The 25,656-nt window shown below is 40.8% G+C and overlaps 1 protein-coding gene across 1 annotated transcript in view; it reads left to right on the top strand.

Annotated features, from left to right (window-relative positions):
* ANGPT1 (angiopoietin 1) overlaps positions 1-24,859 on the top strand; it is a 164,230-nt gene extending 139,371 nt beyond the window's left edge. The window contains exons 9-10 of the mRNA XM_082235731.1: positions 10,920-11,050; positions 21,238-24,859. Of these exons, the coding sequence (XP_082091857.1) occupies positions 10,920-11,050; positions 21,238-21,398 (292 nt within the window). The 3' untranslated portion in view covers positions 21,399-24,859. The remainder of the gene's footprint in view (positions 1-10,919; positions 11,051-21,237) is intronic.
* The last annotated feature ends 797 nt before the right edge of the window (positions 24,860-25,656 follow it).

Genomic DNA, 25,656 nt, shown 5'->3' with positions numbered 1-25,656 from the left:
TAGGGGGCGCAAATTACTTGCCTTGCCCCGGGTGCTGACAACCCATGCTACACCACTGGTATCTATTTTCACTGGCGTGCTTTCGAACTGTTAGGTTGGAATGGTCAAAATTATGGAATGAGGGAATAAAATTCACAGGTAGCACTGCAATTAGAGAAAACTTAGAAAAGATGATATACAGATGGTATTTAACACCAGAAAAATTAAATATGATGTATAAGACTGGTAACAAAGTCTGCTGGAAATGCAAAACAAAGGAAGGTAACTTTATACATATGTGGTGGACATGTGAGGAAACGAAAAAATTTTGGAATCAGATATATAATGAGTTAAAAAAAATATTCAGATACACATTCCCCAAAAAACCAGAGGCCTTTTTATTAGGTATTGTTGGAAAAGAAATACCGGAAAAAGATAAAACCTTATTTCAATATTCAACAGCAGCGGCCAGAATGTTAATCGCTCAAAATTGGAAAAGTACAAATTTACCAACGGTGAGAATTGGCAAGAATGACGCAAAGAATTAGAAATCAAAAAAATACAAAGTTAAATGAAGACTGGAATAAGTTCATGGCCTACATTGAGGGTAATTTTAGTAACTTACCAACTACAGCAGGTCTGATATAAAACTTCCGATGCTGTAAACTAAAAACCAATACCAGCAGTAAAATGAAACTATTAAAAGTAGAAACCCGAAATCAGGAGGGAAGGAAGTGGATGTATGTCAATTGTTATATGTTTTACTTTTTTGCACCTTTCTTTTTCTTTTTCACTTTTCTACTTTTTCTTTTTTAGTGCCTTTTTTGTTAATTCACTCAACTATGGTGTGAATTAGAATTTTTTCTTTTATTGAACTGGTTGTTTTTCTTTCTTTTGTATGTGTATGATGAAGGAAACATAATAAAAAGAACTTTAAAAAAAAAGAACTGCTAGGTTGGTAGGAGCTGGGACAGAGCAATGGGAGCTCACATCATCATGGGGATTTGAACCGCCAACCTTCTGATTGGCAAGCCCACATCAGTTCAGTGGTTTGGACCACAGCACCACCCACATCCCTAATGTCAAACCAGTATCTGTTCAGGGCTGCCCCGAGTCACCTGGTGACTTATTGTAACATGTTGAGTTATGGTACCTGTTTTTCTTTGGGGAGGGGGACACCAGTTCTTGGCATCTTGAGTTAAAATGATCAGGTCACAGGTGAAAATTAAAATTATCTGACATTCTGCGAAGACGCAGGCTGGTCATAGTAGTTAGAACTAATCCTATGTGTCTATTCATATTGTGCCATCATGATACTTTACAAAGTAGCATAAGTCATACAGCAAGAGCTTTGTCCTTTACAGCTAACAGTCTAAATCACCACTAAAATAATGAGGCGTGTTACCAATATGCAAATCTCTTCATCTTGGGAGATTTAAGCTTGGCCAATGTCCCCCCCCCCCAGTTGTTTTTTTAACCAAAGAATGTTGATCATCAAGGCATTAGTGTAGGAACTTGCTACAGCTTCGTGAATAAAAAGTCTCACTTCCCTTGCCAAATCTAGGATGGCTACAGAAGTTGGCTGTGGAACTGAGGAGGGAGCTAAATCTTAAGGCTAGATGCCAAACAGCTGGCCAACCTACCACAGAGCAGAGCGTGTCTGTGCCTTTGATGGCGCAACTTTCATTGGTTCGCATTGTGCATAGCAAGCCCAAGAAGTGCCTACTGAGCAAAAATCCACTGTTGCTTTCTTTTCGCATTGCTAGTTGCCAGTTGCATCTACTCTGAATATCCCCCACGGGAAACAGACTCCTTTCAGCCAAGCAAATGATCTTTCTTGCTGATGAAACTATTAACAGCAACAATGATCCTGCATCCAATATTTCCTGTTAGCAAGAAAACACAGAAGAAGGATGCACTGCATTTTTAACTTCCAAATACTACCATTTCCATCAGCAATAATAAGAACCAGCAAAGAAACTGGTTTCCAAGTTGGCCTGGGCATTAGTTCAAGGAAACCTAAAATAGAAAACAGAAAACAACGTGAAGGAGTGGGAGGGGGGAAGCCTTGGGAGGTGGAAGAAGCGCTTTGTTTGCATTCAGCACAATAATGCCTTATCAAAGGACAAATAACACTGCTCCAACATTTCCTTGCAATCACTGATGTAAGGATTCGGAGGCTATGGAGTGATATATTATGCCTGAGAAAATATGGAAAATCATTTTTCATGCGGCTCTACAAAACACTATAGAAAGTTTTGATTCAGCCTGGATCATTCCCAATTGGTGACTTCAGACATGTTCTGCTTATTCTCCTAACTGTTTGTATTCCCTTCTTTCTACTACTTTTTATTAGCCTAAAGGATCTCTGATTTGAAAGCAGTAATGCTGAACACATGTACATTAAAAAAATATCCTCTCTTTTCAGAACCATACAGCTGCGCTATATATATATATATATATATATATATATATATGCTTTCGTAGATTTTCACGGGTACAGGAATGCAGGTTTTGGTGTCTTCGGGTGTCTTCCCGTGTAAGAGTCGGGGTGTCTGTGCGACGTTTCGACGAGGTCTCACTCGTCATCTTCAGGCTGGTGCTTTCGGCTTCTTGTTACTGGAACAGAGCAGAGTCTGGTGTTTGAGTTCCTATAAATACTGTTGAGGGGTGTGGTGTATAGCCTCCAACGTTCTGGGCAAAGAGGAAGTTCCTAGATTAGTGTGCCTTTTCTTCTTTTGTTCCTTAATTACTTGAGGGATATCTTGAGTGATTTCATGAGTGGTATTCAGAATATCACTCATGAAATCACTCAAGATATCCCTCAAGTAATTAAGGAACAAAAGAAGAAAAGGCACACTAATCTAGGAACTTCCTCTTTGCCCAGAACGTGGGAGGCTATACACCACACCCCTCAACAGTATTTATAGGAACTCAAACACCAGACTCTGCTCTGTTCCAGTAACAAGAAGCCGAAAGCACCAGCCTGAAGATGACGAGTGAGACCTCGTCGAAACGTCGCACAGACACCCCGACTCTTACACGGGAAGACACCCGAAGACACCAAAACCTGCATATATATATATATATATATATATATATATATATATATATATATTCTGAGAAGGCAGGATAAAATACATCCCAGATGGGTATAAAAAGTGCGAAGGAGCTTAGAGTATTGGCTGATAATAAGTGGCATTTACTAATCAATGCTGAATGATGACCTAATTCCTGAATCTGAACACAGCTCATCTGATTTATATGTTTTTTAATATTACTTTCTGGCAGTATTTGCATGCAGAAATGATTAAACGGGCTATCTCCAAGTATCCTTTTAGACCACAGGGTAACTCTATTCAAGTAAGGGCCGTTTAGATACACATTTTAAATAATGGCGAAATATTCATATTTACATTCCAGGGGCCAAATTAATCTCTTTCTATATCTATATGAGGAAATAAAGAGAGTTAAACAGAAGACTTTGTAATCATGGGGAATGCACATTTGTTTCTGGCATGCCTTGCATATACTTTATGAGCTTTCATGTGTGTTTGTTTCAAATTAGAATATTTGGCTGAAACAAATTTTCACATTAGCATTCACATTCATCAGATGTATTTGATTTAAATAGTATACACCAGAACATAAACTTCTCTCTGATTTTGCAAGCAAATTTCAGATGGGAATTTACTAAATAATGTGGCTGGGAGAAAATATGGAGGGGGGCAATGGCAAGAAGTGGTGTGATGGGAATTAATGAAACAGCCAAACAACGTGTTGCACTGAACATGGGGATAGCATCCTGCCATTACAGTCTCCACTCTCAAATATAATGTGGGGGACATTTCACCCATGCCATGAGATTGCCTTGTTGTGCTTTCCCCTGCCTCCAGCAGCATCAACAGCCAATAATGGTAACAGAGCTAGGGAAGTACGTAATATTATGATATCACAATGGGAAGGATGTACTCCAGAACAGCCTAGGTGGGTTGGAACACCCAATTTTCTCCTTCTCTGGTTACAGAACCTCCAAGTTCCCATCAAATCAATCCTAACCCAAATGAGCTCGTTCAAGCCATACTGTATGCCTGTAGAACACAACACATAATAAGATTTTAGCAGATGTGCTTTCTGTACATATTTTGCAAATGTTCTCAACATGGAGATTTATTCCTGCATTCAACAGGCTGCCATGACTTCTCAGGAATGACTTGAAATATACCCAAACGTGTAGTGATTTAATCTAGTGCCCATTAGCAAGAGGCCGATTTTGGAACAACGCCAAAGTGCTTTATCAGTTGAGTGACCAAAGTCCGAAGTGGCACTGTGTGAGCTATCTCTGAGAATTAGCAAACGTTAAGAGAAATGTTGTTTGGCTAACTGAAAGCTGACGCTATTGTTCTCGTAAGGTTTGTAAACTCACAGTTGTAGCTTAATCCAATCAAATCCCAGTCCATGCAATATGTTGACAGCTAGACAGGACACATCCATTCATCATCCATCAATTTCCACCCTTCACCCGCCCTGTGTTTTTTTAAAAGAGAGGAAAAAAAGAAAGCTGTCGTCAATTATCACTAGGCATTTGCAGTAGGTGTGAGCCAAATGCTTAAAAAAAATTACAGCTTTTTTTTGTTTTGTTTTGTTTCTTGGCTAAAGCTTGCCTCCCCATGATCTGTCTGCCTCCACCCCACGCTCCTCAGTTGCACAGAAAATCCTCCTCAAGGTACACCGAGGGGGGGGGGAGCCTGGGAGAAGGGGTGTGGCCTAGAGAGAGTGTTAGGAAGGGCCGATTCAGAAACTTGGTGCATTGCTTGCTGTAGATGTCCTATCACTGATCTACCACAACTCAACAGATGATCATGTCCTGTTGATGCTCTAGTTCAGCCTTTCTCAACCTGTGGGTCCCCAGATGTTGTTGAACTACAACTCCCATCACCCCTAGCTAGCAAGGCCAGAGCTCAGGGATGATGGGAGTTGTAGTCCAACAACATCTGAGGACCCACAGGTTAAGAACTGCTGCTCTAGTTCAAGACTCCTGCTCTCCTTTCTCCTGCTTCTTAATCTTCCTTCTGGACTTGGACAGCCATTCCAACAGATGACACCTTCAAATAGAAGACTCTCTTTGGTAAAGCAGGCCATCCGCGGACATGGTGAGGCAGGAGATTCCACAAACAAGCAATTACATGAGACTTTTATCTGTATGGAAAACTAAGACCTGCCAAATACCTGATTGCATTAAGTCTCCCTGACAATCTGCTGCAAACCATGCATAAAGCAAACTCATTATTGAGTAGTCTTTATTAGTCTGTTTAGCAGTAATAACAAGCCCCATGTACCTAATTCCTGATTCTATTTAAAGAGACGGGGTCATAATTCTGAACTGCAGATTTTTTTTAATAAGGCCATGACTCTGATTTTTAAAAGAAGAAAAAAAGTGTTCAGGGTTCAGGGTTCAGTCTGAACCCTCCTGGCCTGGTCAGTATGGCACCAGCTAACAACTTAAAGTATAAATAGATGACAATGAGTGAACCTTTCACTCATATCTGACTCTAGAAGCCACAAATGACGCCATGGGAGTAGAAATATGTTTAACAGGCTGTTTGTGTTTTTCAAACTGGGGTCTTAGTGGCACATAATTCATCTTGGCACTTCTTGAAATCCACATTATGTCCTTAGAAAGCAAATCAAGGATTCCAAGGCAACATTTATTTATTTCAAATTTCTGTAAACATTTCCAGGAATACCCTTTCCAGTTCTTGATTTTTCTGCACTGATTACCTACATTTAGAAATTAGCTGCTTGTTAAAGAACTTTCGTGCCCTGAATTATAGAATGCCAAACTGTGTTTATATGAACACCCTATAACCCAGTTGTGACATCACTATAGTTGGGCTGTTGAAAACAGGCTTTGCAGCCGCTTGCATAATCTGATTCCCTCACTCGTTTCCCAGTATGAGTAACCCATAGCTAATCCACAAGCCAGAAACAGAACCCAAGATCAAACTGCGCCTTCCATTTCTGATTTGGAGACAAACAATGGTTTTAAAAAACCATAGGTTCCATGCGTAGAAAAACACAGCAAGCTATGGTTTGTTCAAACCAGGGAGTCAGTGGGAGAATTAGAATATACAGGTATAAAACATGACAGCCAAACCTCATTGTTTGGGCATCATGTCTGTGCTTGGTGTTTGTTTCAAACCACACACATTCCTTAGGCATTTCTGTATCTCCAACCAACTCATGGGTTCTACACAACCCCCCTTGACCCAACATTAGCATTACAAGGCAAGCACTAGTGTGGCAACCTCTTGTTTTCCATGTAATAAGGGATGGGGAAGATATTAGGCTCATTTCATCTTTAATGCAAACCTACTTAATCACATTTCCTGAAGCTAGTGAACTGGAACACAACTACTGTATCCTTTGAAATTCATGTTTCAGATCCTTAGCCTGAGCACAACTGTCCTGTCTGAATTCGGTGTCAATTTGTTTGCCCACATCCAGTCCTTTGCTACATCCAGACACTGGTTTGGGACCTCCATGGCCTTCCCAGAATAAGGTGTAAAGGAGAAATCAATATACAATTCAACTCTCCACGGTTTCTGCTATGTGCAGTGTTAGGTTGTGGGTGAACATATCAGATGACACATCGATTCTTCAAACAGCTCTAGTTTATTCACAAGCCAGGACAGAACTGAACTGAAGGGTTCAGTCAGCCTGCTTATATAGAGCTCCAGTACAACGTTACTGTAACAACTTTCTAAAACTATCCAATCACTGAACGTCACTTTCGATCCCTTATAACTATCTACAGTATCCCCCTGCTGGCCCAGGGTGAGGACTTCAGTACATAACATGCATAGTCCAGGCCTGCAATTCCAGCAAATATATCTGCATTATTAACCAGGTTAGGTCAAGGCAGCTTCAGTCACTGCCTCTGAGCATAACAAGCACATGTGCTTATTTTCTTCTGCTATTAGTGAGTACAGAAGGAAATTAGTGAGTACAGATTTCTATTTGTGGCATAGAAAATAACTATTTTTCTTGTAACTATGACAATTACTGTATCCTATTATGCATTTTCAAATACTTGGGAACTTCCCCGTAATCACTGTCTTGCCTTAAGTGAATGTTCCGTTGCCAAAGTAGGAGTACACCCCTGATTTCATGTGTGTGATACAAAAAATATCGACTTCTTTGCAAGGAAAAAATATTTTTGGCTTCAGATGAATTGAAAATATACAATTACTGGCGCTTGATTTTGCAATAAAGTTGAATCGACGCCTGGCATATTTTCAGATGAGGCTCATTTTCTCTCTCTCTCTCTCTCCTTTTACCTCTAGATAAAAAGTGTTTAGTAGTTAAAGTAATAAATCAGAATTAGGACATCACTTAAGCATAATCTGGACCAGTTGTTGCCTTTTGAGGCCTCCTTAGAAGACACAAGCCAATCAGAACAGATAGATGTCTAGATTTCGTCCCAGGGAAATTAGTCAACCCCTTTGGGTAACTCACTTGGAAATACAACCCTTAGAAATAAAGGAAGTTTTCCTAAATATCTCATTAAAAGGTCCAATTCCATGCAAAGAGTTTATTTGCTTCTGAGTAAACATATTTGAATCTAGCTTCAAATTTTATCTGCTGGATTCTGAATCTGTTGAAAATGTGATCAGTTCTGGGGCCTGAAATCCTAGGGTCCAAGAGGAAGGGGGCATTGCAGAGACTATGGGATAAAGCAGATCTCTGTGTATGAAGCTGGAGAGAGATTTCCTTTCACTTCCAGCTGGAGCTGGATTGGGTGGCTCCTGTGGACCAACCAGACTGCTGCACTCTGAATCCTATTGTTCTAGGACTAATCAGACTGCTGCATTCTGAATCCTATTGTTCTAGGACTAATCAGACTGCTGCATTCTGAATCCTATTGTTCTAGGACCAATCAGATTGCTGCATTTTGGATCCTATTCAATTCAGTACATAACAATCCCCTTACTCGCCTTTTGCCTAAACTAAAAAGTCCCGACTGCGGCAATCTTTTCTCCACATGTGAATTGCCCTCTCTTTCTGTTTCTCACTTAGAATCCAGTTGCATGTGTGTTCTGTTACAGATACTCATTTAGCGGTGTCTCACTGCGCAGTCTCCTATCAACCACATCTCCCTTCCATCTGTACTGGAAACCATCTCTGTAGCATGATGTGAAAGATATGTTAAGCCATTAACACTAGAGAAATCAAAACTCAAAATTGCAAAGGCCCGAAGAGAACTTCTGGTAAAACACAATTATGCTATTAGACTGGAAGAATGTCATAAATATAGACAGCTGTGGGAGAGATCAAGGAAAGAATTTAGTTCATTCTCCTCTTTCGGTAATCAGGGTTTTTTTTTCCTCCTTTACGGTGATACCTCGGGTTACAGACACTTCGGGTTACAGACGCTTCGGGTTACAGATGCTTCAGGTTACAAATTCCGCTAACCAGGAAGTGGTTGCTCCAGGTTAAGAACTTTGCCCCAGGATAAGAACAGAAATTGCGTGCCAGCAGCGCAGCGGCAGCAGGAGGCCCCATTAGCAAAAGCACGTTTCAGATTAAGAACCGTTTCAGGTTAAGAACGGACCTCTGGAACGAATTAAGTTCTTAACCCAAGGTACCACTGTATAGTTAACTTTCCCGTACATGCAAAAATTATTAAAATTATTATATGAATTTTATCAACAGATAATTTTATCAACAGATACCCCAATGAATAACTTTCCCACAAAATAAAATTATGCTGAAAGCAGCTTACAACAAACAAAACAAGGCTGTGTTTCAAACAAACAGTGCGAAAACACTTTCATAATGACATAGTAAAATAACAGCAATGACCTACAAAGAAACCACATTTCAATGCTATAAACATGATGAGATTATTTGGTCATGTGCAGATTATGCCATGACCAGTTTGGATTTAAGTCGAGCAAAAATTCTCATGGAGTTTCTATGCATCCAAGTTTAAGAAACCCCTGGCTCTTTTTTTAGCACTTTCGGCTATTGACTTCATGATGGGATTTAGCCAGAGTTCTTTAAATGGTGTCAAAAAGCCAGGTTCCACTATTTCTGCTGACATTTGCTTCTGTGAGCTTGGCAGGGGGGGTGATGTACTGACGATCTGTGACAGTTTAAAATAAGCTTGTAGATACCATGTTCCGGAGTCGTTTTTCTATCAGCACTATTTCAAAGGAGTTTATTTTCCTCTGGGGGAAAAAAAAGTAAGATCATTTACCAAAATAAGCCATGAGAGTCCAAGTTCAGTAAATCTAGAAGGCTATAATCTCAATTTAGTTTGTTTATATTCAAGCAACAACAAAAAAAGCATAAGGACCAGCGGAATACTTATTGCTCCAAAACGTAGCCTGTGTATTGCTTTAGAAAACAATATCTAATTGGCACTGCATTTCAACTGTGCCTCATAAAGCGTGACTGTTTTTATGTCCAGCCTTTCTCTGACTTTTACCAAGATACTTTATCTTAGCCCTTCATTTGGAACTTCCCCTACACTGGATTTATCTTGCCATTTCGATTGGCTGCATTCTTTCCAGCGTAGTGCCCTTAATTCTCCCCTTACTGATCCAATTCTGGCTGTGTGTAAAGGGATTGTGCAGCAGCGTTCTCTTAGTTGGGAATGGGCATTGTGTAGCTGACAGTGCAATCGTATAAGAACACAATAAAAGCCCTCCTGGATCAGACCAATGGCCCATCTAATCCAGTATCCTGTTCTAACAGCGGCCAACCAGATAGAAGCTTCTGGGAAGTCTGCAAGCAGGACCTGAGGACTTAGCAGTCTTTCAAATTGTGATTCCCAGCTACTGAGTTGAGGAGCATACTGCCATCACCAGTGGAGGTAGAATTAAAGAATCATAGAGTTGGAAGGGACTCAGTGGTGATCTAGTCCAAACCCTGCAATGTCGGAATCTCAGTTAAAGCATCCATGACAGATGGCCATCCAGGTAAAACAAAGCCATCACAGATCACAGCCATTGATCCTCCATGAACTTGTGAATCCTTTTTTTTTTTTAACATTTTATTTATACTTGTCAGATATATACATTTCACTGATCTTACAAAAATTCTAACATTTTAAAACTTGACTTCCTTCCTCCTCTTTCTGCAGGTTCCCTTAACTTTATTTTTAATATCTTCTGCATATCCAAATTAACTTAACTTATTTATTTATCTTCTTTAAATATATACTCTTATGTAGCTGCAGGTTATTACAACAATCCTGCCTGTGTTTTTATCTGTTTACAATTTATCTGTAAATATTCGATAAACCCTTTCTGTTCTTTTATAAAAAGTTTGTTACCTTTATTTCTTATTCTTCCAGTAAGTTTCACCATTTCTGCATATTCCATAAGTTTTTGTATCCATTCTTCCTTTGCTGGGACTTGTTTAATCCTCTGTTAAAACCACCTAAGTTGGTGGCCATCACTACCTTCTGTGGGAACCAATTCCATAGTTTAACTGCACACTGTGTGAAAAATTCCTTCCTTTGGTCTCTCCTGAATCTTCCGACCTTCACCTTCATTGTATGTCCACGAGTTCTAGGACTCAGCTAGACTGGTAAAGAAAAAGTCATTTATATGTGTTGTATGTGTGATATAACATTGTGCCACTGGATGGCGACATGGAGTCCCGTTTTCCTCTACCTGTTTTCCCTGTTTAAATTTACAACTCTTTAAACTGAAATGCTTCTTTGATGTGTCTAGATCCAGTCCTAGTAGGGAAATCACAAATGAGTTAAGTCATAATGATATTGCTGAAATATGATTCCACTGACCCGCAGCATTTTCAGGATTTTGGGAATCTTCCTGACTTGTCACCACCACAGAATTCCAAATCAAGTGTGGTTCGTTGTGTGGCTGTATTGGCTAACATGAAGAACCTCTCCTGTCTCTTTGTAGGCTGTATCTAAAGGGTCATTCAGGAACCGCAGGAAAACAGAGCAGCTTGATATTGCACGGAGCTGACTTCAGTACCAAAGATGCTGACAACGACAACTGCATGTGCAAATGTGCCCTTATGCTAACAGGAGGTAAGCATCAAATGATAAAAAACACTCATAATAAAGGGATGGATGGACCAAAAGATGAATGAATGAATGAATGAATGAATGAATGGAGAAAGAGCTACTTTCTACTGAATCATGATTCTAATCCTTCCAGCCCACTGCTACCAACAGTTTTCCAAAGGGTTTCAAACAGAAGTTCTTTTCGGCTTACTGAGATTCCTTTAGCTAAAGTTTCACTGAAAATCAATGGGAAATTGGTCTTCCTCCTTAGGGGAAACATCTGCAGGGTTTTAAGGGAGCCTTGTTAAGACTTGTGAAACCTGGTGTGTTCAATGTTTTTTTCTGTTACTGAGCTACCTTCTGCTTCTGTTACTGCTCTCTACCTTCTAAGAAGTGACGAATTGATTTAAATCTTTTTCGGGTTTTTTAAAGAAAGATGCAGGGCCAGAGGTGCAGATAATGGAGACCTGGTTTTGGGTCTCCTGTCTCACAACATTTTTGTTAGATTTGGATTGGGACCACAGTATTTAATTATATTCAGTAGATTTATTTCTGTTCTGGAAATGGGACAAATAAGTGAACACTGGGGATTTCAGTTCCAGTTTCTGACTTTGTCATCTGCCCCTCCCCATGGCTGCTTGTTACAAATGATAGTGGTGATGATGTTGGGGTGGACGGTGGGGGTGTCATCTGATCTCAAGTCACTATCATCTTGGTCTATTATTTATAGCGCCAAACAAAAATAATACCGCTGATGTATTGATAAGAGTCCAATGGGAAATTCACTGGGAATGTTGAGTCAGTAACCAAGATGCCCCCCATCCAGGGTGATCCTAGACATTTGAAGTGAGTCCTAGTAATTTCTTGTGGAAAGCTTCCAAGTAAGAAAAAGCTATATGGACATATAAGGAGATGCTTTTACCCGTTTTTGTCAGCTGTATGACTAACGATGCTTGACTCATTTTTTCAGGGCCGGTGCTACTAATTGATTGTGCATAAACATCTTTAAATAGGATATGATGGGTTATTTTTTTTCATGGATTTGCAATGTACAGCCAGCTTCCTGTGAGATAGCACTTTGAGCACTTCACAACACTGAACCGTAGAAAGATCCGTTCAATTCTTTTGTCACAACAAACTGTCTGATAACAAAAAGTGGCTGTGATAACTATGTAATAAAAATAATTCATCTTGTAAAATAATTGTATCTTAGACAGTAGAAAACCTTATCAGACTTTCTGTTGGTTTTGGCAACACCATAGACAGCCTTTTGATTATGAATTCTATAAAATATACACAAGTTCTGCAGCTATCTTGACAGCCTGGAGGGTTTTGTAGTCTCTGGGAGATGAGCAAAATATTTTATGTGTAGCAAGTGACAAAAGAGATGATCAGAGATGGAGACTGGAATCACCAGAGATTAAAAACTACAACTGGAAAGCCACAATTTATTCTGTACTGTTGTTAAATGTTTTAGCGCCAAAGTCCCTTGAGGAAAGTTTGAAGGAGCTGGGGATATTTAGCCTGGAGAAGAAGTAATTAAAAAGTGACACGATAGACATCTTCAAATAACTGAAGGGCTGCCACAGAGATTACAGAATCATAGAGCTGGAAGGACCACAATGATCATCTAGTCCAACCCCCTACAATCCAGGAATCTTTCACCCAAAGTGGGGCTCAAATCCACAGCCCTGAGATTAAGAGTCTCATGCTCTACCAACTGAGCTGTGATAAAGCAGGTTCATTTTATGTTGCTTCAAAGGATGGGACCTAAAATAATTGGATTGAATTACAAACGTGATTTTGACTAGACATTGCGTAGAACTTAGGAACATAGGAAGACATTCTGAAATGAAACATATTTGATCTTGTTATAGGATTAATGCAGCAAATGTGTATAAAACTAATTGGAATATTCAAGTGCAACGTCCCATCACTGCAAAGATTTCTGCTTGTGCAATGGGATTTCTGCCCCCCTCTCCTCCCCATTTACCCTACCCAGATCTGCTCCGGAGGACTAGGGGGATCTCTAGGACAAATCTGGGTGATGCACAGCAGGAGGAGAGATCATTTGACAAGTCAACACTTGATTTAAAGACTAAGAAATAACAAGGCCAACGGGAGAAGATTTTGGGTGGAATTCAGTCTTGTGCAAAGGTGTTTGCTCCATCAGCACAAACATTTCTGCTTGCCAGATGGAACAATCTCCCAGCCCTCCCAAGCAGACTTGGGGAGGGTGTTGGGGAGGAGAGAGGGGAAAGTCCCATTGCACTGGAGGGACTCATTATGTTGGCTTCCGCCAGCTCAACAACTTGGTTGAATTTCTTTTTCCAGCATGATGTGGAACAGTGGGCTTCAAGTTTGGCCAAACTTTAAAGCTCTGTGTAGAAAACTCTATAGTTAATGCTCTGATCCTTCTAGGTAGTATTCCAAAAGCCGTTATTTATTTTGCATCTAAAATATTTGCATGCCATTCATGCAATCATTTGATAGGCTGGGTGGAACCGAAAGAGGTAATTATGGAAGGCCAAGCAAGATTTAGAGCAGGTAGATCTACCACAGTCTATTGCTTTGTGCTGGCATACCTGGCTCAGAGGTTTGCAACAGGATATAAAAGGTCCCTTGATGCAGCTTTTGTTGACCTGTTATGATCATCATAATTACCTACAGTGCTGTGGAGTATATACAGATCGCAAAAGTAGAGCAGTCTGTTTCCAAAAAGGTTTACAAACTTCACTGAACCATCAAAACAGGTCTTTTCCATTGAAAACCCGTAGAGCACATTTATTATTAAGACAAGGCCATATTTAAGGCCATTTGCATATTTAGATCACATTTAAATGCCGCAGTGGCTGGTGCACATTGTCAATGGTAGGACAGAAGGCAGAGGGAGCCACCGTAGGCAGAGACAGAGCTAGTGGCAGGCAGAGCCAAGTCATTCTAGTTTTGCCCCCTCCTTCCTTCATGTACAGCACTGAGACTTAGAAGGAAGAAAGTGACAGGCAATTTCAGCCCCTGGACTGGTTTGTAAGTAGGAAGGGAGGCAGGAGAAGGCTAGCTGAGGGCAGACCATAAATGGACCAGCCTCCACAGTTATGGAGCCAATGTCCATAGAGTTCGTAGGCATATAGTTACAGGACATTCAACTGTTGTGTTTTACATTGCCTGTTGCATGTGTGGATGTGCTAAATGCTGAGCTGTATGTTATCATAAGGGACGCGGGTGGCACTGTGGGTTAAACCACAGAGCCTAGGACTTGCCAATCAGAAGGTCGGCGGTTCGAATCCCCGTGACGGGGTGAGCTCTCGTTGCTCGGTCCCTGCTCCTGCCAACCTAGCAGTTCGAAAGCATGTCAAAGTGCAAGTAGATAAATAGGTACTGCTCTGGTGGGAAGGTAAACGACATTTCCGTGTGCTGCTCTGGTTCACCAGAAGCGGCTTAGTCATGCTGGCCACATGACCCAGAAGCTGTACACCAGCTCCCTCGGACAATAAAGCGAGATGAGCGCCACAACCCCAGAGTCGTCCGCGACTGGACCTAATGGTCAGGGGTCCCTTTACCTATGTTATCATAATGGTGTGTTTTTTTTAAGGAACAGACATACGAAACAAAAATGTACTTTTTCATAGGATCTAAGCAAAGTTCTGTGTGTGTGTGTGAGAGAGAGAGAGAGAGAGAGAATGAGAGGAGAGAGAGAGAGAGAGAGAGAGAGAGAGAGAGAGAGAGAGAGAGAGTTATGCACATGCAGGCAGCCAGTTTAACCTGAACTTGGGGACATAAACACAACATTTCTACTGAAAACTAGTTCATCAGTGTTCTGTGCATTCATCACTTTCTGGCTGCACTGTCAATGTATGTGCCCATGAGCCATCGCAGACCTAATACCAGAAATGGAGTAGTCATATTATCCAATGGCCCATCAAACAGACATTATCAATAGTAAGACTATACCTTCAGATGTCAGTCTTTTCATGTAGACTAGGCGAACTCCAGCAGTGTGCATACATGAGTGAACTAGTTCAGAATCATCCGAAAAATGTTTTGTTTTGTTTTTTGGATGGATTTCCAAGCTACCAAACAGCAAGTGTGGTGTAGTGGTTAAGAGCGGTAGTCTCGTAATCTGGGGAACCGGGTTCACGTCTCCGCTCCTCCACATGCAGCTGCTGGGTGACCTTGGGCTAGTCACACTTCTCTGAAGTCTCTCAGCCCCACTCACCTCACAGAGTGTTTGTTGTGGGGGAGGAAGGGAAAGGAGAATGTTAGCCGCTTTGAGTCTCCTTTGGGTAGTGATAAAGCGGGATATCAAATTCTAATCCAAATCCAATCTCTAGTTGTGGAACTTTCTGCCTCAGAAAGAGAAAGATAGAAACCAGCTTGAAGACAAAAGATTGTAAACCGCAGTCTCCCTATTTTCCAGGGATGTCCCTGATTTAGAGAAGCCATCCTGGTTTCTGATTTGATACTGGAATATCCTGCTTTTTCCTTAGGACGTCCCTATTTTCATCGCAAAAATGTTAGAAGGTATGGTAGGATCCTTATTTTCTTTGGAGAAATGTTGGAGGGTATGGAGTTATTTGACTCCCGAGCTGTCTGAAGGCAATCCTGTATAGGGAAGGTTTTTTAAAAAAATGTTTAATGTTTTATTGTGTTTTTATATATGTTGGAAGCTGCCCAGAGTGGCTGGGCAACCCAGTAAGATGTGTGGGGTATAAATAGTAAAATTATCATTATGGAATGGGATGTCCCTATTTCCATCAGAGAAATGTTGGAGGGTATGCTGTGGTTCCAATAAATAAGACATATTTTTAGTTAGGAATATTGAATTAAAATCAGCAGATGCTCAACTAGTAATCTAAACAGAAGGATGAGGATTTAGAAACATCAGTAGAATAATTTCTTGCTCTCCCCCTACAGGTCCATAAAAAGCAAACCTTGATTGTTTTAGGCCAGTATAATTTCTGGTATGAATGAATAAATGTTTACTGTTGAAATGATTGAAGCCATTGGCCATAACAGTGTTTTTAAAACAACAAAATAAAATAAAAATTCTAGAATGATAGAACCACCAAGAACAATGCAAAATCCTTCCAGTTATATTGAATCATTCTGGCAGTATAATTAATATCTCTAGGGATGAAATGGACCAGCTCAGAAGCTGATTGCAGTTCTATCTAGTCAATCACCACTCCCTTAGCTGTATGAGAAAAATTCAGAGATTTGTAGGGGAGATGGCTGCAATTCGGTTGTGGATTAATTTAACAGGCTGCAATTCCTCTTTCCCCGTTTTATCTGTGCAGTTATCTGCCAGTCTACTGTTGCTGGGCTGGGGATAGCACCATAAGTAGAGTTTAAAAAAGACCAGTCCTCACATTATTCTCCAGAATAAGTTGCAGTTGCTGCTTAGCAGAAATCGAACCTTTGAGGCAATGGCAACTTTTAAACACTTGAAACTATGTGGAAAATATGGAAATCTGTCCTGTAGCCAGGTCAGCAGGAAGGCAGGAAGTTAGTATCCTGGGACCTGTTTCAGCATTTGCTGACTTTTGTCTTGGTTCATACCTACATATATATATATATATATATATATATATATATATATATATATATATTTCACTTGATCTCTCAGCTGAATGTGTGAAGCATCTTCACTGGAAAAGCATTGTTTGAGTTGGAATTGCATGAGATGCAGGTTTTCTCTGAGGGGATTAAACTGTGATAGCTCATCCAAGCAAACGAGCAATGATTTGATGAGGCAGTCAAGAAGGGATAAACAACACATGTTTGTGTGAGCTGGACCACATAGATAAACCGTAATAGACATGTCTCCAGTACCCTATAAAGGAGACCCCACTTAATTGTGCAAGTCAGCCGGGAGTCCTTAAATGTGGTACGTACTTTAGCAGATCGTTCCTGTAGGCATAATTTAGGTAGTCTGTCATGTAGGGCTGCTTTGGGATTGCACAGTGTTTAGGTTGCCTTGCTCAGAAAAGAAAAATATCCCCAAAGAAAGTCTGTCTTTCATGCTATGATGGTTGTTGTGAAGTAGAATGGTAATAGATACCACTTTCCTGGTCCATACTCCTGACAGTGTAAATGGAGCTGAGAGCCGCTTATGTGTTCCAGGCTCAGCTCTGGAAAGGGGGGGGGGAATCGAGGATTAGATTTTTCCATGTTTAGCTTTGTCTTAAATTTCTGCAAGATTATGCTCTTGTTACAGTCAAACATCAGCTGTGCTGCTTTCTTTTTCTTTGGTTATTAGCCCCTTAGGTATAGCTTTGTAATCAAAGAGAGGTCAGCTGTATCAAAATAGCAGAATGCCAGAATGTATTTGGCAATGATCCTTCCCCAAAGATCTTGTTATGAAGTGTTACTTCGGGGGTGGGGAGCCTACAAAGTATTGTTCAAAAAAAATGCAAGAAATTACTTTGCAAGGCTCAAGTCATAAATTCACTCTGGTCGAAATGCAGAGTCGAGTAAACCTTGGAGCTATGCGCTGATCATTGTTACCACTGGTTAAAAAAGAAAAAAGAAAACAGGGACTCCTTTCCTTTGGATGGAATGCAGAGGACCAGATCTGCTGACAAAGTGCACAAGCCGCATGGGAAGCACATTCTGCCCACACAAAAAAAGAAATTTGTGTTTAATTCCCCTGCATCTCCAGAGATAGGACGGGAATCCTTGAACACCAAAGGTGCCTTTTATTATTTTTATTATACTTTCTTCCAAAAAAAAAAAAAAGTTAGTAAGCATTTCAGTTTGGAAGACGCCGTGCTGTTCCGTGGAGTTAAAGAAATCTCACACCGCTCTGCTAACTGTGTGTGCTCAGTTTTGATTGTTACTTGGCTCTGCTAGGCTCCCCTGCAGATGCTTCCAGCAGGTTCACAGATGCTGTGTTGCTGCACAACACAAGCAACCTCTAGTTTAAATGGAACAAAAGGTGCAGACTGGCTTCCTTCCCCTTTGGGAGAAGGGGAAATCTCTTTATTTCACTATTAGCCTTCAACCCCAAAAGCACAAACCTAAGCTGTCCTGCTATATACTCCTTTCAAAAAAGGGACTTTTGTAATGAGTAAAGCCATGCTTCTGATGTATTGCTTTGCTTCAGAATTCTCGTCTTGCAGGTCCTTCTGCACTGTGCTTTGTAGAAGGAACAGTTTGTCTGAGGGCCAAACTAGATTTGATGTGAGTGGGAACCATGATAGTTTTTAAATTTGGTAAAAAGCAGCCACGTGGGTTTGGATTCAGCCTGCTTTGCTTTGCTTGGATGAAAATGTCCCCAAACTGCTATCAGCAATGGAGATAACCTACATCCATACATTAAAAGCACTTTTATAATACTGTGACAAGCATGAAGCATCCTGGGAACTGTAGTTTGTTAAGGGTGCTGGGAATTATAGTCCTGTGAGGTCATCACCTTTAACATCCTAGAGTTTTCAGGATGTTCCATGACTCTTAAAGTGGTAATGGTGATGATACTCAATGTTATAGATAGCTTTTCCTGCCACCTAAACAGCAGCTTCCAATGGGGGTGCAGAGTTTTAGCTTAGCGAGATGAATTAATATCCCCTCCCCAGCACTGCAACTGCAAGTCAAGTGAAATTGCTTCCACGGTGGCTGCTTTTAACCAAAGGAAAAGATTTCAGGAGATCCGGTCAGAGATCTCCCACACACTATTTAGCTTGGCTCTTAGAGTGACCGCTGAAACGTTACCTAAACTGAAATTCAAGGCTGATGTGGGGGTTCCTTTTCAGGTGACCAGCTTTTGAGGGTAGCCCAATTTTTTTTGGAAAGAGTACTAACAGTTCTCACAGGAGTTTCACATATCCCTTATTGATTTGCTTGGAGAAGATGTTGGGGGTGGAAGGAAGGAGAATTGTAAGTAATATGAGGTGGGGGAGGAACGTCCACATTATTTTATTCTCTCATAAATGTACATGGCGAGTCCCTGCCACAAATCTGCTGACAATCTAAATTTCATTGGCGCCGGTTGGGGGGTATCAAAGAGGGCAAAAAGGAGTGGATTTAAGAAACAACAGAAAGAAAGGGTGAGTGGGTAAAACCAGTGTTAACAAGGCTTTTATGCATTTACAGTGGATGCTTGGGTTGCAAACGTGATCTGTGCGGGAAGCATGTTCGCAACCCGCAGTGCAGCGCAACATCTGCACATGTGCGGGTCGCAATTTGGTCCTGCTGCACATGTGCAAAGCGCGATTTAGCACTTCTGCGCATACGCAAGTGCCAAAACCTGAAAGTAACCTGTTCCGGTACTTCTGGGTTCGGCGCGGTGCGCAACCTGAAATCACACAACCCAAAGCGTCTGTAACCCAAGGTATGACTGTATTTATTTATAAAAGCAGCTATATACCACCAATTCATACAATATAACAAGGCAGTGTATAATAATTTATACGACAAAGTATAAACACCATATAAACAGTACAAAATGATTAAGGTGACTGGCTGATCAAAAAAATTATACTGTTGCATAGGCCTGTCTTCAAGAGATGCCTGAAAGTCAATAGCAAGCATACCTGCTGAATCTCTGCTGGCAGAGTATTCCACAGCATGGTCCTGGTAACACTAACTACTCGACTTCTACGGGAGGTCAGTCAGGCCTCTGAAACATGGGGGTTGAATGGGATAGCCTCCAAAGTCCCTTACAAGCCCATGATTCTATGCCTGCAAACATATCATCAAGGGTGACCAAGTGATAGAGGATCTGAAACCAAGCCTTAGATAAGGTTTCCAGATTTTTTTCAATGAATCCGGGGACACTTTTCAACTTCCATGGATTTTGTATGGGGTTTTGTTGGAGGTTTTTAAGCAGAGGTTGGATGGCTATCTGTCAGGGAATCTTTGACTGTGATTCCTGCATTGCAGGGGGTATGATTTGATTTAGAATAATAGAATTTTAGAGTTGGAAGGTACCCTAAGGGTCATCTAGTCCAACCCCCTGCAATGCACAAAGTTCTGCCTTGCTCAAACTGTGCTAGTAAAGTGATATGCTGCTTCCCTGTATTCTAATTAAAACAAGTTGAGTTTGTTTGAGTGAGTGTCATCGAGAATAAGAGTCTGCAAATGTTTGTTTCTGAATGATTTATTTAGCCATTGTTTACCTCTTTAAAGTTTGGCTACAAATATTTAAACAACCCAAAAAAAATCTTCAGAGGGCAAAACTTGATCTCACATGATTTTATGCTTTCAAGAAGGAAATGTTGTGATCCCCCACAAACACGGCTGGAGCATGTATGCTTCTTAATTAAGGAAAGAAACAAGCTTCCCTGTTAAAAAAAAAATCTTTGCAGTTCTTTCATACATTCAGGGAGCAATCCTATGGCAAGATTCACTGGGATGAGCAGTTTAGGATGCAGTGGATCTCTGGCCCAGCTGATCAAGTCCCCGGCCCTGCTTAGGCTGCAAATATGGTGGTGTAACTTGCTCATCCTGCCTCAGCCAGGACTCAGCCGGCTGAACCAAAGCTGGCTGAGCTGATTCAAGCATAATTCACCCAAAAAGGGCATTCCAAGGGCATAGCAGGGGCAGAACCATGGACTTAGCTGGATCCTAACCCCATTCAGTTTGGTCACGTGGCCTGGCAGCCCAGCATAAGAACTCTATTCCATAAGTTTAGAGACAATGACATGAATGAATAGATTTGCAGATGCACCCATGAAAATTTATCAGCTTATAGAAATGCATGCGCGTTGGGTGTCAGTGTTGTGAAATGACTACAAAATAAGATGTTAAGAAGTCAAACAAATGGAAGGATGTCTTGTTCAGTGTCATTTGATCTAGAATCAACTCTGATTATAGGCAAGGACCCAAAATTTAGCTGCTGTCAAGGGTTTGCAATATCCACTGGAATAGTTGTTCCTTTCTTTTTGAGAAGCGGACCTGTAAGCCACATAACAAAATGTTTTTTGAAAATTCCCTCACTTTCAGAAACTGTCTGCTGTTTGGTACAGAGTACTGCTATTCCTATTTCTATCATTATGACTGTTTTTTATGTAGCCACTCATGCAGTTCTAAGAATCCCAACCTCAAAATATTTCTTCTTTTTCAAAAAAGAAGAAGAAGAAACTCAAAACATGGCCTCCACGGCCTTTACCAAGTTGGATTCTACACATTTGCCAGCCAGCGTGATGTTGCAAGCCAAAGTGAGCATGCTTAGTTGGTGTATGTTCTAATGGTTTTGTTCTTAATGATTTCAGGATGGTGGTTTGATGCCTGTGGGCCTTCCAATCTCAATGGAATGTTCTACTCTGCTGGGCAGCACCATGGAAAAATAAATGGAATCAAATGGCACTACTTCAAAGGCCCCAGTTATTCATTACGTTCCACAACTATGATGATCCGGCCCTTAGACTTTTAAACGCACCAAGCAAAAGCAAGAACAATGTGCAGTATAGCTACCATATTCTGAAGAACTTCGTATGTGACCTTCAGAAGCAGAGGGTGAGGACTTCCTGAAAGCATCAAATGGCAGCCGCCCATCAGTACTCAGATCTTCCCTGTCACAGGCTGCAGTAAACGGACACAAGTCACCACCCAACACACCAGGATGCAGATGACACTGTGGTTGCTTGGACTAGCGAAGGTGTTTATTGCGACAGATCAGTGGACAACATTACGGTTCGGTTGCCACAAATGAACCTAATACTTTTGAGCAGAAGCTTGTTTGCTTGTACAAAACTGCCAGATTAAACTAGATGAAATTTTGTAAAGCAGAAATACATCATCATCACCATCATCATCCGTGGAGAAAAGGATGCTTGTCAGTGAAGGAAATAGCACAGAATCTATGCAAAAAAAAGCACAACCGATATTTATTTTAATTGGTACACGTGCCTTAAAAAAGAAACACAAAGATGGTCATTCAAAGCGTTGCTTGGTATCAGCAAACACCATTTAGATGGATAACGTCTCTTTAATGTAGGATCAATATGGTATGTTGGAGCAATTTCTCATTAAGTCGGTTTCAAATGTGAAACATGCCCCCAATAAAGAGACCGTGAATCATGATGGACAGAGAATGATAAGAGCAATATGCAGAGAGTTGTCAATGGTCCTGCATGACTGGGGTGAATGTAGGTAATCCTGATAATTGGCATAATCCTTCAACTGGGATTTATAGCATGATAACAAAAGAAACCAGGGATTTTTCTTTCTGACTGTTACGGCTCTGGCCTCTAGCAAATGAAGTCTGAATGTCAAACCCAGATATTTTGTAAGGTGAAATAAAGGTTATTTTGCAAATGGAATTTCCTTTGAAATATACAGCATGGATGCAGATGGCGTAACCACATATTCCAACTGGATTTGGTTCATGAAGCAGTGTTTTGTTGTTGTTTTTGCATGTGCACATTTTAATTACTTCTGAATTGCTTTTAGACCTTCATTTCTTCTCTATGTTATTCATCCTTAATCTGCAAAATAAGTTAAGCAGGAGACTATCAGTTCTTTGCTGTGCTTCAGTTACTGCTGTGAAATAGTAAATACAGGAGAACTAAGGGAATACTTACAGTTATGTATTGTAATTGCAGTGGGCATGGGCACAGAGTAGCCAAAGTTAAAGGCATTAATTTCAGTGGGAAAACTAAGCCTATGCGTAACTCTTTTATTTGAAATGAATGGGACTTAAAAGTGCTCATCTGAATCATGTCCCATACGTAGGGCTGCAATAAACGTGTAGCTTTCGGTAGTTGTATGGAAGGGGTTTGTTGTGCTCTAGTACTACAATGTTGATTCCTGAATAATTTGCCTCCAATGTATGCACTTCTAGAATTTCATGTGCTTCCTTGTGTACATTGTTGACCAGCTCAGAAAGACATATGGCCCAAGGGAAACGCACCTATGCTTCATTAATGTAACTCATGTGCATGAAAGATCTCATACATAGGAAGTTGCCTTATACAGGTCCCTCTAGTTCAGCACTGCTTCTGTGCAGACTATCAGTATCTTTCTAGGGTTTTAGATGTGAGTTTCCCCCAGTTCTACCTGCAGATGTCAGGTATTAAACCATGTACTCTGCCACAGAGCTTGTGGTCCTTCTCTTGCAGAAATGGGTGAGATAACCATTCACACGTAAAAATTAGGCTCATTCCATTATTTTTGAGAGCCACCCTTTTTAAGAAAATGGGGATCAGAGAAAGCTGACCGGCCATACATTTGTATGTGCAACTATCTGGTCCACATCCAATATTATTTGCTCAGTTGGCATTCATCTATGTGCATTTTCAGAATACATAGGAACTTATCAGGTCCACAAGACTTCAGGGCTTCAGTACGCATGAGAAGTTAAATGGGGAAACCAATGTGAATGGGAACTCAAGGAACCCGCAGTAAAATCTTCTGTGTGATGGGAACTCGTGTGCATGTGTGGCACTGAGCAAATGCTATCAACAAAGCATGGGACGTGCGCTGCACACATTCCTTATGTATGTGCAGATTGGGGGTTTTCCAGCTATCAAGGTATCATTAGCCGAGCTTTTCTATGCCATGAGAAGTATCTGAGTGAGGAAGGATCATCTTATGGGGGAAATCATTTACAAATCAGCATCTCAGGAAGTCCTTGTTGTAAGAACACCGTGTTCAGCACTGTTCAACAAGTCTCACTCTGACTTTCAACTGTGTTTCATATATCATTATAGGTGTACTTTAGGGGTGGCTAACCTGTGGGCTGCAGCCCACATCTGGTCCTCCAAGAGGTTTTATTTGTGCCCCCTCATTACACACACCCGTTAAATGGGACAGGCCACTAGCCATGATGGCTATATTCTGCCTCCATAGTTGGAGATAGTAATGTTTCTGAATACCAGTTGCTGGAAACCATAGGAAGGGAGAGTTCTCTTGTGCTCAAATCCTGCTTGTGTGTTTCTCACAGGCATCCAGTTGTCCACTGTGAGAGCACCATGCTGGACTAAATGGGCCATTGGGCTGATCCAGCAGGCTCTTTTAAGTTTGATGTCCTCCACCACTCCTGAAGACAACAGGCTAACATAGGAAGTGCAGGGCAGGCTGTGCTGTAGACCCATTGCTCTGACTTCCGACACAGTCAATCCCTCACGCTCAGCCTCTGTCACTTGAGATGACCACCTCACTGTGTCTAATGTTTGATATATTTTTAACTGTTGAATCACTGCAAATTATTTTATAGCAAGTGATTCAGAAATGGAAATGAATAACTAATAAATAAACAGTAGTGGAATCTGGCCCTGTTGAAATGAGCACACAGTTGGGTTGCTCTGAAGCGTGAGCCTCTTTCTGAAGGAAATAAAAAATGTTCAGCAAGTTTTTCTAATGTTGTGCTTAAGAAAGTTGACTACCCACCCTCTTCATAGCTTGCTTTGCTTCCATTTATGGGAATGATGAAGCTTGCACAGGTTTCCTACTGAAAACCTGGAAGTACAAGGGGGTGACCACAGGATTATTTGTAACCGTGATGGCTCCATGTCTCTCAAGTTTAGAAGGTCTTTTGTATTGATGTATCCGTATGTATTTTTCTTTGCATTATCCTGCCTGAAGGGTTAGTTTGTTGTGTTCCAACTTGTTCTTTGCTCAGTGGTTCCTTCATACTTCTGGTTTCTCTCTCATTCCAGCAGTCTTCATTTAAGTCCAAAAAGTGTGCTACTTCTCAAAAAATCTTTTTTTTTTTAAGTCTCCAAATCAGGAATGCCATCGTGTAGATCGTATTGCAAAGGACAATTAAAAAAAAAAAACCATAAAGGAAAAGATATGTCAAAACTCAAGCATGATATTTACTGTTTATTTATCTCAGTTTGAACAAATGGGAACATGGTTTCCTATCCTTTATAATAAAACATTTAAAACACATTGGTTGGCTCCGTGTTTTGCTGTGTTTGGAGTGTACATTCTTGTGGTAGCCCACATTTGAGAGGAGGGAAAACCTAAGTAGAACAATATTCAGAAGTTCAGGCTGGCAATCTGAGGGCTGAGAAGATCAAACCTCTTTGACACTAGTAGAACTTGGGGACATCCAGTGAAGCTGGTTGTTGGAAGATTCAGGAAAGACAAAAGGAAGTACTTCTTCACACAGCACCAAGGTAAACGATGGAATGCAGTCCCACAAAAAGTAGTAATGGGCACCAACTTGGATGGCTTTCAAAGAGGATTGGGCAAATTCATGGAGGATAAGGCTGTAAATATGTTCCAATATGCCCCTGCATGCTAATTGCTGGGCATCCCTGTCGCGCCAGTGCTGGGGTAGGAAAAAACTTTAACATGTAGCAGAGTTCCCCAAAAATAGACCGGAGGCAATTAATATTTCATTCAACAGAGCTTTTACTTTCATCTGAAGGCAAATGAGCATAATGGTCACAAATCCAGTACATTCAGGATTGGCACAGTCCATAAAAAATCAAGTTGCAGCACTTACAAAAATTTATAACAAGACTAAACCTTAACACTAAGCATACTATGTACAGAACACCATACCAAAAAGAAGAGAGATAGAAAGTAAAACCCAGGCTCCTTCTGGCTTATATTTATAATTAACATGACCTTAATCGGAAGAGATAAGAGAACCAGTTCAAGCCAGCTGTACTCAGCTTCTCTGAAGGTATAACCCAAACAATCATGAACCTTCTGCTTGCTTCTTTCACACAGAGGAG

The sequence above is a fragment of the Podarcis vaucheri genome (genome assembly GCF_965113315.1).
Source record: "Podarcis vaucheri genome assembly, chromosome: 8".
NCBI classification, from domain to species: domain Eukaryota; kingdom Metazoa; phylum Chordata; class Lepidosauria; order Squamata; family Lacertidae; genus Podarcis; species Podarcis vaucheri.
This window is presented reverse-complemented; position numbering and strand designations above follow the sequence as displayed.